Genomic DNA, 15463 nt, shown 5'->3' with positions numbered 1-15463 from the left:
GATTTAACAGAGCCACCTGACTCTGCTTGATGTAAAAAAAATTGTGCTTCAGCTTTTTATGAATGTACATTATCAGCGTGTATGCACCCTGTAACAACTGGGAAAACCTGGGAAGTTTTTAGAGTTCTGGGAATTTTTATTGTTTTAGTTTTCAGTTAGATTTTTTTAATTTCGAGTGGTAAGAACTGATAATTTAACGAAGAATTTTACTTTAGCACACTACTGCAGCAATAAAACATAGATGAGAGAATTACATCAAAATGAAACTTTAGTTACAAAGAAAATGCACCATTTGTAACTACAAAACACAATGCAGATACAAGGTCTGCCGACAGCAGATGCATGAGAAGTTTTTAGGACGAAGACAATGCAACACTTTGTAACACTAAACTGTTTTCAGTGAGTGTGACATCACAACCTTTTACATCTCTAAGGGGCTGCACACAGGTGCGACAGATCGCAGCGATCCTTCGCATGGGCAACTGATCGTTTTGTAGATCACATGTGCGTGCACAAATCGCAGCGATCACTCGCTGATCGCCGATTGCATGAAAATCTCAATCTGATGGATCGCATGCAATTGTGCTTCAGCTTTTTATGAATGTACATTATCAGCGTGTATGCACCCTGTAACAACTGGGAAAACCTGGGAAGTTTTTAGAATTTAAATTAGAATTTAAAGTTATTTTGAGGGCAGATGAACTACTCTGAGAATTGATGTGGAAACCAGAGTTGCCATTCATATTAAGAAGTACCATAATACAAATACAGTACACCCTCTGATTTCACAGTGATTAGCATTTTGAAGCTTGTGCTATAGAAGAAGAAATGATGTGAAGTTCGTTAAGAGAATCTTTTAATTTAAATGTTCAAGGCTGCTCTGTTATACAGTTATACTTAAGTCTACTGTTACTTTGTATAATCAAAATCTCTTTCATACAATTAATAGCAAGAGGTATGGCAATTGGTTGCACTGTTATTGACATCATCACTACAGACACATCCAGGGAATTGTGTAAATATGTGCAGATAAATTATGAGACTAATGAATAAAAACGAATTGAGAACTAATGAACATAAAACTAGTTGTGGAGGCACACGGGAAGATGTACACAGCTGATTTGTTGTCAGTAAAAAGTGTAATACCAGTATCTTCCGTAAAGTAATCTGCAACAGTTCCAAAGAACAGCATTTCAAAATTAGTTTAATAAATTACAGTTTCCTTTTTATTTTGAATTTACGTTTTGCAAGTATTCCTGGGGATACAGAAATCAGCTGCAGCTGCTGCTAAATGTAGCTGTTCATTTTCCATAGCACAACTTCTACACACAGTACATTCATAATACTCATTGAAATGGCTTGGCAAATTGCTTGTATGTGGTGTGTCAAGGCAACTAGCCAATTACAGACGAAATTGCATTCAGCAGATCGCTACAATCATCCCTCGTGTGTGGGACTCTTAGAGATTGAAGGAAAGCATTATGCATGGGGTTTGAGGAGCGTTACTTTCAAAGTAAATTTCCTGTTACATAATATGAATGATGTTAAGAGTGAGAATGTGCAGTGAATTTCTTAAGTCACATATTATTTGACTCTCATTCAGAACATGACACTTTGAGATCAGCCACATAGAAAAATTTCAGACATAGAAGACCAGCCATTTATGTAATTTTTGCTAGCGTATTTGTGTTTAACATATCTTAAAGGGTAACACACAATTAAAAAGGTCAATATTACTATATATAGCCGAATAATTCATGTCTTATAATAATCTGTGCACCCTGATTTTGAGGGAGGGGGTAATTTCTTTTTTTGTTTAATTTGTTTTATTTACAAAACAAACTGCTGTAACATAATGATGTGTTCAAAATTACATATAATATCGATTGGTTTGAAGAAATGCGTCATAATCCTCATATGTTGTTTTACAGTTTGACAAATCGTTAAAACACAACTGATTCAACGGCGCGAGCCATTGCTGGTCGGCAGTCTTTCAGAATGGCCCATCAGCCAGGCGGCAGCTGGGGAACATTATCCCCGCCAGCTGGGATTCTAAACCTTAAAAAACAACAAATTACCTTGTTTAAGAATTTAATGTTAATATTTGCAATAAAATATTTTTGTCAATACGTATGCCCCCTTAACTTTATTCATCGCTATCACTAACCGGAGAATAATTGTTGTCATCTCCGCCTTCTCATAGAGTGTCGTCCTCTGTTCCATGCAGGGAATTTGTGATACCACATTTTTTAAAGGATTGACCCACCATTGGTTGCGGAACGGAGTCCCATGCACTTCTCGCATGCTCACAAATCTGGCTGTTTGATTTTTCTTCTCGGTATGAACTTGTGGTTTTCATCAGCCATCCATTGCGTTTAAGTGCAGCTTTGAATAGCCAATTTATACACACATCTACGTCTACATCTACATCTACATGGTTACTCTGCAATTCACACTTAAGTGCCTGGCAGAGGGTTCATCGAACCGTTTTCATACTACTTCTCTACCACTCCACTCTCAAATGGCACGTGGGAAAAAGGAACACCTAAATCTTTCCGTTTGAGCTCTAATTTCTCTTATTTTATTATGATGATCAGTTCTCCCTACATAGGTGGGTGTCAACAAAATATTTTCATATTCGGAAGAGAAAGTTGGTGATTGAAATTTCGTAAATAGATCTCGCCGCAAAGAAAATTGCCTTTGTTTCAGTGACTGCCACCCCAACTCGCGTACCATATCAGTGACACTTTCACCCCTATTGCACGATAACACGAAACGAGCTGCCCTCCTTTGCATTTTTTCGATGTCGTCCGTCAATCCTACCTGGTAAGGATCCCACACCATGCAGCAATATTCCATCAGAGGACGGACAAGTGTAATGTGGGCTGTCTCTTTAGTGGGTTTGTCGCATCTTCTAAGTGTTCTGCCAACAAAGTGCAGTCTTTGTTTCGCCTTCCCTACAGTATTACCTATGTGGTCTTTCCAATTTTAGTTGCTCATGATTGTAATTCCTAGGTATTTAGTCGAATTGACAGCCCTTAGATTTGTGCAGTTTATCGTATACCCAAAGTTAATCACATCTCTTGTAGTACCCATGTGGATGAGTCCGCACTTTCGTTTGTTTAATGCCAATTTGCCATTTTTTGTACCATACAGAAATTCTCTCTAGATCATTTTGTAATTGGAATTGATCGCCTGATGATTTTACCAGACAGTAAATTACATGTCATCTGCAAACAGTCTAAGGGGGCTGCTCAGATTATAACTTAGACCATTTATGTAAATTAGGAACAGCAGAGGGCCTATGACACTACCTTGCAGAATGCCAGATATCACTCCTGTTCTGCTCGATGATTGACAGTTATCACTACGAACTGTAACCACTCAGAGAGGAAATCACGAATCCAGTCACACAACTGAGATGATACTCCATAAGCATGCAATTTGATTAATAGTTACTTGTAAGGGATGGTATCAGAAGCCTTTTGGAAATATAGGAATATGGAATCGCTCTGAGATCCCTTGTTGATAGTACTCAGTACTTCATGGGAATAAAGAGCAGCTGTGTTGCACAAAAACGATATTTTCTGTATCTGCATTGGTTATGTATCAATAAGTCTTTTTCTTCAAGGTGATTCATAATGTTCAAGTACACGTTAGGCTCCAAAATCCTACTGCAAATTGAGGTCAGTGATACGGGTCTATAATTCAATGAGTTACTCCTATTTCCTTTTTGAATATTGGTGTTACCTGTGCTACTTTCCAGTCTCTAGGAATAGACCTTTTGTCAATATGATTTCTAAAAAAGGTGGTTGTGTATGATTTCTAAGAAAGGTGCTATTGTGTCTGCATACTCTGAAAGGAACCTGATAGGTATACAATCTGGACTGGAAGACTTGCCTTTCTTAAGTGATTTGAGTTGTTTTGCAACACCTAAGATATCTACTTTTATGTCACTCATGCCAACAGCTGTTCTGGTTTCAAATTCTGGAATATTTACTTTGTCTTCTTTCATGAAGGAATTTGGAAAACTGTATTTAGTAACTCCTCTTTAATGCCACCATCATTGGTAACATTTCCTTCCCTATTGTGCAGTTATGGTATTGACTGTTTTTTGCCACTGGTGTACTTTACATACGACCAGAATCTCTTTGGGTTTTATACCATATTTTGAGACAATCTTTCATTTTGAAAACTAGTAAAAGCCTCTCGCATTGATATAGGCACTAAATTTCGATCTCCGTGGAACTTAGACAGTCTTGGGGATTTTGCTTTCTTCTGAATTTGGCATGCTTTTTCTGTTGCTTTTGCAACAGTGTTCTGACATGTTTTGTGTACCATAATGGATCAGTCCCGTCTTTTATTAACGTATGCAGTATGAATCTATATACTGAAGTTGATACTGCATCTTTGAATTTGAGCCATATCTGGTCTACTCTTACGTAATTAGCTTGGAAGGAATAAAGACTCTCCCTTAGGAAGGCATCAAGTGAATTTTTATCTGCTTTTTGCGTTTATTTTTAGTGGTTGTGGTTGATATGGTTTTGAGCCTCACTACAATGACCTTGTGTTCACTAATCCCTGTATCCGTCATGACAGTCTTTATTAGATCAGGATTATTTGTGGCTAAGAGGTCAGGTGTGTTTTTGCAACCATTTACAGTTTGTGTGGGCTCATGAACTAATTGTTCAAAGTAATTTTCAGAGAAAGCATTTAGTACAATTTCGGAAGATGTTTTCTGTTTACTACCAGCTTTGAACATGTATTTTCGCCAACAAGTTGAGGGTAGATTGAAGTCTCCATCAATTATAACTGTATGTAGTGGTTATAGGATGGATATTAGGCCTCCATGGTTAATGAGCAAGTCAGTTTTCCATTCTTGTAATTTGTCTCGCCCTTCCGTAGCTGTATGTCCGAGGAAGCTATCCAGGGCCAACATGCTACGTAAATTTGGTAATGCACTTCTAATGTGCTAGTGAAGTGTCACAGACTAAGACCACAACAATGCAATAGAATAATGGGATCTATTGTTGGAGGCAAAGCAGTACCAATGTTGTTTCGAATAATCTGCACACCTCAGTTTTTCGTCCTTAAATTCAGAAGAAAACATGTGCAGATTCCAGAGTGAGATTTTCACTCTGCAGCGGAGTGTGTGCTGGTATGAAACTTCCTGGCAGATTAAAACTGTATACCAGACCGAAACTCGAACTAGGGACCTTTGTCTTTTGCGGTCAAGTGCTCTACCATCTGAGCCCAAGCACAACTCACACCTCGTCCTCATAGCTTTACTTCTGCCAGTATTATTTGAGGGTATACTGTATAAGCGAAAGCTTTTCTTGTAGCTGTACCTAATTTAAACCATTGTATTTCCATGTCTATCAGTTTGCGCTACTGAACAGTGATGTTACTATTGGCTGAGTACGTCTTATGTCCTACACTCTGAATGTCTGTTGTCATTGTTTGGCTAGATCTTATGACAGAGCTTTGATTGGGTGATGAAATTTTGCTTTCAGTGCTTCGTAGGCTGTATTTGGTGGAAGCTGTATTTATAGTTTTGTAATACGAATATGTGCAGCCTCTATGTTGCAGTGTTTGAAAGATCTTTCTGAAAACACTTTAATATCTGTGCTGCTGTATAAAATCTTCATTCAAAGGATTGATCAGTCTTACAGTTCCCACAACCTGATTATGTGGAGTGATTTCCCATAATTCCCAATATATGTCAGTGTAGTTAGGGTATATATTGGATAGATAGAAAATCTACTCACCAAGCAGCGGCAGAACATACATAATGGACAGTTGTAATTGGCAAGCTTTTGAAGCCAGTGGCTTCTTATTCAGGCAGAAGGGTTGATGGGGAAGGAAGATGAGTGAAGGATAAGGACTGGAGAGGTCTAGGAAAAGGGGTAGGTTTCGGGAAAGTCACCCAGAACCAAGGGTCAGGGGAGACTTAAAGGAAAGTCTTTCCTTATAGGAAAAAGAGAGGTCTAGGAAAAGGGATAGATTTTGGGAAAGCCACCCAGAACCATGGCCAAGAGTGACTTACCACATGGGATGAGAAGGAAAGTCTGTGTGGAAGATTTTGGGATGGTGATTACATTTCAAACCATACTGTCTGCAGCTCATGCAAAAGTTAAGGAAAGTCTTTTATCTATTCAATTAAATTATTTTGTCAATAATTGATTGTTTCTATAAATTTGGTACTAAAATTTGAAACGTCAAATAGAAAGTAGAATATAGGGTCCATTATAAATGATTAATTTGTTTTCAGAGATCTATATTTTCCAAAATATTACATGTAAAAGATATGATTGTTGCTTGAATAGAATCATAAACTCACTGAGTTTGCATTGTGCCCCCACCCCCCACTTAGTTTTACAAGTGCAATGCATTGACAAAATGGTGACAAAGCAGGAAAATAGTTTTTTGTGCATTGGAGTATGCAAGGTGTTTATCCGTTACAGCAGTGTAGCATGCATTCAAAAGGAATTATGGAAAAGAACCACCGTGTAAAAAGCGCATTGTGTGTAGGTATCAACAGCTTAGTGGCATTAGTTCTCTTTGTAAACAGAAAAGTATCAGTCGACCAAGTATGCCAGATGCATCCATGAGTCGGGTGAGGGAAAATTTCTTGTGCAGTCCAAAAAAATAAATGGTCTGTGCAAGCCACAAACTCAGAATATTCCAGCAAACTGTGTGGAAGATTTTGGGATGGTGATTGCATTTCAAACTACTGTCTGCAGGTCATGCAAAAATTAAAACCACAAGATTATGGCCAATCGTTCATCACAGTACAGAAACCACTTGTGGATAAACACACACCCTCCAAGCTGATATAGAGCAATGAATCAACCTTCCATTTATCTGTAAAAGTTAATCAGCACAGTGTGAGACTGCAGAGCACTGAATATCCTCAGGAAATTGTGATGCATGAACGAGAAGCTCTTGAGGTGCCTGATGCATGAACGAGATACGCTGGAGGTTAATCAGGGTGCAAACGCCCAGGAAAAACCCAGGAATTTTTTATTGTTTTAGTTTTCAGTTAAATTTTTGTAATTTTGACAGATAATAACTTATACTCTATCATAGAATTTTATTTCAGCCTACTGTTTTAGAATAATAATGCAGCAATAAAACGTGAATGAGAGAATAACAAGAAATAACACTTCAGTTGCAAAGACAAGGCATTGTTCACAATGGAACGCAGAACACATACAAATATCTCCCAACAGCAAACTGTGTCAAAGGCTTTAGGAAGAAGACTGCAAGACTTCGTAATAACAATAAGCTTTCTATGAGCATGAGGTCAGATCTGGTTACTATACATATCTAACAGATTGTGGGAAAACGTTGGAGATGGTGGTTTGAGGAGGATTACTTTCAAAGTAAGATGTATTATATTATGTGTGAGACTTGAATAGTGACATATAAGGGGGAGGGGGAAATGGAAACTGGTAATTAATTGCTGCTTGAATAAATAAAGAAAATTTAATGATGGACAGATGATGAGTGTAATTGACGTAAATACGTATATAAATAAACTTGCCTTCCTAATAACCTTTATAACACTTTTTAAAGTACTGTAGGAATACACATTTTTAAACAATACTGGCAACAGCGGCGCTAGTCATACGTCCACCCGCTACCACTTATAGAAACAAACAGGTGAAGATACGAAATTAATCAATTGAAGAGTGTATCTCTTCTCTGTTTTGTATAAAAACATTATCTATGGCACAAATCAGTTCACTAATTCATGTTTGGCTTTACATCTATAAAAAGAAAAGAACAAAGGGAAAAAAAAGGAAAAATGTTTTCCATTACAGGCTGTGTAATGAATCTCTTAAATCATGGAGGGGTTTGGCTCTCATGCAAAATTTTAATGCTTTGGAGGACCAGCTACTAAGAAAAAATTCAGGTTTAGTAGATCAGCCATTTATACAATTATTTAAAATTTTACTGGCATATCTTGAAGGGCAACACAAGCTAAAAATAACCGATCTTCAAGATTAGTTTTTCATGCTTATTTTATTTCTTTCATAGATTACAAATTATGCAATAACGATGAAAAAAAGTATAATTAGTCTTTGAAAAAAGAAAAGAAAAAAGTGTGAGGTTAGTTCTTGAGTATTTTCACACATTGTTGAAATTTTCAGTTGTAGTTGTTTTCAGACCTAACTCTTGATTCTGAGAATTTCATCTTCCAGTAAGATGTGGCAGCCCCTCATATCTGAGTGTTGATGTTCTCTATGTGAATAATGAGTAGTGGTGAACATGATATGGCTCTGTTCCCTTGCCCCCCCACCCCCCCCCCTCCCCCACCCCCTTTTCCAGGTCGCCTGACCTAATGCCTTGCAACTTTTTTCTTTGGGGTAAGATTAAAGACCGTATTTATGTTTACGTACCCCCATTGCAAAAAACTCTGGAGCAGCTCAGAGAATACATACATGCTGCTGTGATGACCATTGACAGGATGTTGTTACACAAGGTATGGAACAAACTTGACTACCACTTGAATTGTGTCATGACCAGAGGGGTATTCGCAGAACATTTGTAGAGTGCAAAATGCAAAAATGGTGAGCTTGTGGTTCTATTCTAATGTCTATCATCTTTGTACATGAGTCATTGGAAAACACATAGCTTTGAAAACAAATTAATTATTTACAGTAGACCTGTAAGGGTTTTTTTTTCCAACCATAATGTTACTTTTTATTGAAAATCTGAATCAGTCTTCATTAATAAATATCTCAGTTTGATAATAGATAATTAATTTAAACAAGCAATTACAAGACTAAAATGCTACACACTCAGCCATAGGCAGATTCATTGGAAGTATTGTGATGTTAAATACTTTTAGGCTTAATAGCATTCAAAAATCAGTAAATTAGGGTTTTTTCATGTTGTCATCCTACATGTATGTAGATAATTGAAGAGGGTGATAGCATGCGACCAGTACCAGGTCTCAACAGTATGTATATAATTCATTTGCTGTACACATTGGTTGACACAGATTCATATTGAGTAGTAATTTCGTAACTGCTGCAAGATTTTCAAACAAAAGTGAATGAAGAGCCAAACATGATTTATTTGCTGTCCTCTAATATGGTTGAAACATGATTTGAGCAGTCCCCTGCTGTTTAATAAATGTTTTTGCTAGCTATTTAGTAGTAAGCTGAATGTAGAATAACACTTATTCTTGAAGTGTCTTCAGTTACCTTTAAGTAGGTAATATAAAAATTATGACGTGTGGCCTTAAGTGAAAAACGTCTTCAGTTATCTTATGTTTGGGAATATATATCCATATACCGTATATGTATCACACATTAAGCAGAGTTGGGTGGTAGAATTCTTTTGTGTTAAAATGTATTCTCTGAGAGAGACATCAGTAATAGAGTTTATTAATGCATACATTTTTATACTTAATGTTGTTGTTATTTAGCAGTGGGTGTGGAGGACAAACAACTGAAAATGATCAAGAACATGAAATTCGTGCAACAACAAAGTCAGTTCCAGCTGCATCAACAACAACAGCACCTAACACTGTCGATGGGCGAGTTCTTCTGTAAGTTTCCCAACAATAAATATTTAAACATTTATATCAGTCTCAGTGCACTCAAACTTCACAGGTATATTTTGATTTGTGTTGGAAGTGTTGTTACTTTGATGACAGCAAGGCCATTGCTTGTAGTAGAAGAGAAATAAAAGTAAATGGACACGTGTTCATTTAAACAGTTTTTCTGGAACATTCAGTCTTATTAAATTGTAAACTGCATTCACAACAGCAGTTGTATCGTCGGCATATGATCGTTTCAAATTTTTTCTAATTTTATAACAAAGAGGTTTCTCCATTTCTCTTACATGGGGGCATGGTGCAGAGGATAACCCATTCATTCTGATGAGCAGATGCACCTTCTTCGACAGACCTACTCCAGTGGTTTGTTTTTGCCAAACTTATCCTCCATTTGTCATTGTGTGCCATTTCATATATCGTGCAAGGTTCTCCTTTATCATAGTCGTGATAGACGCCAAGTGTGTTACTCTGTGGCATGGTTTTTTTTTTTAATACAATTTTATAAAAATAAACAAATTTGTACAGTTTATGCAACAAAATTTGCTTGAGTCTGTGTATGTGCGGATGGATATGTGTGTGTGTGTGTGTGTGTGTGTGTGTGTGTGTGTGTGTGTGTGTGTTTGTGTTGTGTGTGTGTGTGTGTGTGTGTGTGTGCGCGCGAGTGTACACCTGTCCTTTTTTTCCCCTAAGGGAAGTCTTTCCGCTCCCGGGATTGGAATGACTCCTTACCCTCTCCCTTAAAACCCACATCCTTTCGTCTTTCCCTCTCCTTCCTGAAGAAGCAACCATCGGTTGCGAAAGCTAGTAATTCTGTGTGTGTGTGTTTTGTTCATGTGCCTGTCTGCCGGCACTTTCCCGCTTGGTAAGTCTTGGAATCTTTGTTTTTAATATATTTTTCCCATGTGGAAGTTTCTTTCTATTTTATTTAAATGTATACAAATAAACACCAATTTTGAAGATGGCCATCTATAATGGGCTTTCATGAATTATTGTTATTTCTGCTTTAAAAACACTCAGGGTGTATACGACCCGGGACAACTGGGAATTCCGGGAAAAACCTGGGAATTTTTCGGAATTCCAGGAATTTTTCATTGTTTTAGCTTTCAAATTTTTTTTTTTTTTTTAAATTTGACTGGTAAAAATTGACTCTCTAGCAAAGAATGTTACTATATCCTGCTACTGGAGAATGATACTGCAGCAATAAAATATAAACGAGAGAAAAAAAAGTAAAACTTTAGTGGCAAAGGAAATGCGCAATTTACAACAACAAAACACCATGCACGCACAAGCATCTGCAAATAGCAAAACTATGTCAAAGGCCATAGGGCGAAGACTATGTAATTCTTCGTAATAATAAACTGCTTGCTATGAGCATGATGTCATAACTGTTCCCATTAGGTCCGTTTGACCAGTCACCGGTGGGCTGATTCCCATGCGCAGTTGACCCGCGTATGAGCAGTACCTTCTCCGCTTCCCGCTACTTGAAGTGTGGCATTAGTTTCAAGCAGCCGGATGCTAACAAAATTTTTTATCTTGCATGCCCTATGCCAGATACGCTCATGCACAGAGTTGTCTGAGTTGTAGTGTAGAGGACATTAGTTTCCACGTGACCCGTGTTTACATTAAGTGATTTAATCTTTCACCTGAGGCAATCATTTTATTTGAAACGAAGTGTTTCATTCCACAGTATTGGTTAGTTTCGACTGTTTGCTGAATTTCAAGTGCACGTTTTCATCTTCTGCCATGCCTCGCATTATGCCATAATAAAGAAAAAAAATGAGATGGTAGAACACTGGTACTCCAAGAAAATATACATCCTAAAAACCACACTGAAACACTTAATATCAGATGGGACCTACTTCATTGTGAATCTGGAAAAAAGAAATGTGCACTTCAAGCCTAATTTTGCATTTTAGCGTGGTTTACGAAATTCCGATGCTCTTGGGAGTATCCTCCGATGCCCTGTTTCTTTTATATTGTAATGTAAGCTCTCTTATTGCTTTATACATATTCCTACACCACTGCAGCTGCTCACGTGCAATAATGCCTATTTTCTGGTGCTCTCTGGTAACTGGTAAATCGAACCTATTTGGCGAATCATCACTCTGGCCAGTTTTAGGAATTGCTGAAGCAAGTGTTCCATTGGAGAAAATAAAACTGATGAATAATGTAGTAACACGGGTTTCAACACTGCAGTGCAATATTGATCTTGAAGACTTGGATAACTGGGTAGCCATTAACAATGAGGAACTGTTTACAGAGATCATAGACTACAAAGATATTATTGACGCTGTATGAAATGTCAGAATTGTTAAGTGGTTGAAGAAGGGTATGAAAAAGAATAACATAGCATAGAAGATGTTCCCAGTACATTGGAAATTTTTCATAACATAAGCAATGTGATTATGTGGATGGAGAGAACGAAGTGTATCAAACCATATTCAGTTCTTGCACCTGATGAATACAAAACAATACACACATAAGAAAACACATGAAATGACCTGCCAAAAAAAGCTAGCTGAGTTCTTTAAAGAGTGGAAAAATTAACTTACATTAGCTTTTGAACTGTTTTGTAAATAATCATGTACATTATGTACCATAATGAAGTACAGTATTCTGTACTGCAGTGTTATTAGTTGTTCACTGTTTCATCTACATCTACATGGATGCTCTGCAAATTGCACTTAAGTGCCTGGCAGAGGGTCATCGAACCACCTTTACAAAAATTCTTTCTTATTCCAATCTTGAACAGTGCGCAGAAAAATGAACGTATATATCTTTCTGTTCAATCTCTGAGTTCCCTTATTTTATTAATGCGATCGTCACATCTTATGTAGGTTGGGATCAACAAAATATTTTAGCATTCGGAGGATAAAGTTGGTGATTGAAAATTTGTGAGAAGATTCCACCGCAAAGAGAAATGACTTTGTTTTAATGACGTCCACCCCAAATCCTGTACCATGTCAGTGACACTCTATCCCCTGTTTCTCGATAATACAAAACTTGCTGCTCTTCTTTGAACATTGTCAATGTACTCCATTAATCCTATCTAGTAAGGATCCCACACTGCGCAGCAGCACTTCAAAATAGGATGGACAAATATAGTGTAGGCAGTCTCATTAGTAGATGTGTTGCATCTTTTAAGTGTTCTGTTACTATTACACAGTCTTAACTTTGCCTTCCCCTCAATGTGTTCTACACATTCATTCCACTTTAAATTGTTTGTAATTGTAATTCCTAGGTATGCATAAAACATAAAAATCAAAATATGCTAACACAGCTGGAAGGTATCCTAGAAAGATGAAAAGAGTATTTCTGAGAAATGTTAAATTGCAATAATGACAAATGTAGAATCACAGAAGCAGGTGGGGACCAGATATCAGCAGAGATGTTAAAAGAGGGCGGAAGCAAACTACACAAAGAAATTTATAACCTTATCGCAATGATCTGGAAAACTGAAACACTGCCTGAAGATTGGAAAACTGCAGTAATTTGTCCCATGCATAATAAACGAAACAGAATGGAATGTGTAAATTACAGAGGAATCAGTTTGCTGAACATAACATACAAAATCCTGTCAATGACCATTCTGGAAAAACTTGAACCTTATACGGGAAACATTATTCAAGATTACCAGGCTGGATGTTGAACAAGCCATTCCTCAACTGATAATTTGTTTACTATACAACAGATCTTTGAGAAATACTGGGAATTTAACAAAAACACCCACTGTCTCTTCATTGACTTCCAGCGAGCCTACAACAGCATTCACAGAAGTAGCCTTTACAACACATTACAAGAATTTAGTACACCCAGTAAAATCGTTAGGAGGATACAACTGTGCATGGATGGCTCCCTGGCAGCAGTGAAGTTCAGAAGATTCATATCCCCCACCTTTCCAATTAAAACAGGTTACGACAGGGAGATGCTCTTTCATGTGTCCTCTTCAACCTTACATTATAGAAAGTGGTTCAGGTGAGTAATTTACATCTATTCAATGGTCTCAGATTCGAACACAGTGAAGTAAAACTCGTGGCTTATGCAGAAGATATAGTGTTGCTTAGTGAAACTGAAGAAGAACTGAAAGACATGTACAGATCTCTCAGGCACAGTGTCGGCAAAATCAGGCTTTTGATTAACCAAGAGAAAACCAAATATATGGAAATAGGTCGAATCATAAACACAAATCCTTACTTTGAAATAGACCAACATTCTAAATTCAGAAAAGTTCTCCAGTTTAAATACCTTGGATCACGTTTCAACAGTAAAAATATTATAACAGTGGATATAAATGAAAGGATACCCTCAGGGTCAAGATGTCTGTACTCACTAAGGAAACCACTCAAAAGTAAAGCTTTGTTGTCAATCACCACAAAGATGATAATATACAACACTAATATCTGCCCCATAGTACTGTACAGTTCAGAAAGCTGGACGCTTACAAAGAATGAAAGAGAAAAAATGAATGTTTTCGAAAGAAAAGTAATGAGAAAAATCTGGGGACCTGTGATGGAGAATTTGAAAAAACAATGAAATTTATCAGTTAATGAAGCAACCCACTATCACCCAGAAATTAAAAAGTAGGAGACTCCAATGGTTTGGACATGTGGCCAGAATGGGAAACAACAGAATGACCAAGGAAGCATTTGAAGGAACTCTCCAGGCAACAACCTCATTGGGCCGACATCGTACAAGGTGGAAAGATGACATAGAGAAGGACATCGCAGAATTAGGAATTTCTGCAGGGTGGAGAGAGGCTACAAGAGGTAGAAGGCAGTGGAAGCAGATCATTGATGCAGTGTGTGGTCTGCAGGGCCTGTATCTCTGAGAAGAGAGAAAGGTATTTAGTTGATTTTACGGTCTTTAGATTTGACTGATTTATCATGTAACTGAAGTTCAATGGATTCTTTTTAGTACTCATGAATATGACTTCACACTTTTCATTATTTAGGGTCAGTTGCCAATTTTTGCACCATACAGATATCTTTTCTAAATCGTTTTGCATTTTGTTGTGATCATCTGATGACATTACTGGACTATAAATGACAGCCTCATCTGTGAACAATGTAAGGCAGCTCCTCAGATTGTCTCCTAAATTGTTTATATAGATGAGGAAAGCAGGTTGCCAGTAACACAACCCTGAATGCCCAAAATAACTTGTTTTCCTCGATGACTTTTTGCCACTTAATATGAACTGTGACCTCTCTGATAGGAAATCACAAATCCAGTCACGTAATTTGAGTCAATACTCCATAAGCACGCAATTTGACTACAAGCTGCTTGCGAGTTACAGTGTCAAAAGCCTTCTGGAAATCTAGAAGTATGGAATCAATTTGAAATATCTTGTCAGAAGCACTCAGCACTTTGTTTGAGTGAAGAGCTAACTCTGTATCACAAGAATGATGTTTTCTAAATCTGTGTTGAATGTGTGTCATTAGAGCGATCTCTGTGAGGTAATTCAAAATGCTCAAACACGACATATGTTCCAGAATCCTGCTGCAAATCAGTGTTAACGATGCAGGCCTGTAATTTAGTGGATTACTTCTACTGCCTTTCGTAAATTATACATTGAAGTGCCAAAGAAATTGATATTGGCATGCGTATTCAAATACAAAGATACGTAAATGGGCAGAATATGGCACTGTGGTTGGCAGCCTATATAAAATAACAAAGGTCTGGCACTGTTCTTAGATCGGTTACTGCTGCTACAATGGCAGATTATCTGATGGTGTGTGTACTGAAGGCCTTACAGTACGCACACCACACTTTTATTAAGTGATATAAGTTTCTTCACTACTCTAAGGATTTCTTCTTCTAAGTTACTCATGTTTGCAGCTATTCTTGAGTCAAATTCTGGAGTATTTACTTCATCTTCTTCGATAAAGGAATTTC

General features: G+C 37.4%; 1 protein-coding gene across 50 annotated transcripts in view; it reads left to right on the top strand.

Moving 5' to 3' along the window:
• LOC126336387 (uncharacterized) overlaps positions 1-15463 on the top strand; it is a 258002-nt gene that overhangs the window by 128362 nt on the left and 114177 nt on the right. For 38 of the 50 annotated variants that reach the window (XM_050000052.1, XM_050000040.1, XM_050000055.1 and 35 more), the window contains one exon: positions 9440-9562. In XM_050000052.1, coding sequence (XP_049856009.1) covers positions 9440-9562 — 123 coding nt within the window. The remainder of the gene's footprint in view (positions 1-9439; positions 9563-15463) is intronic. The other 12 variants (XM_050000060.1, XM_050000047.1, XM_050000028.1 and 9 more) reach the window with 1 other exon arrangement.

The sequence above is a fragment of the Schistocerca gregaria genome, chromosome 2 (genome assembly GCF_023897955.1).
Source record: "Schistocerca gregaria isolate iqSchGreg1 chromosome 2, iqSchGreg1.2, whole genome shotgun sequence".
NCBI lineage: Eukaryota > Metazoa > Arthropoda > Insecta > Orthoptera > Acrididae > Schistocerca > Schistocerca gregaria.
This window is presented reverse-complemented; position numbering and strand designations above follow the sequence as displayed.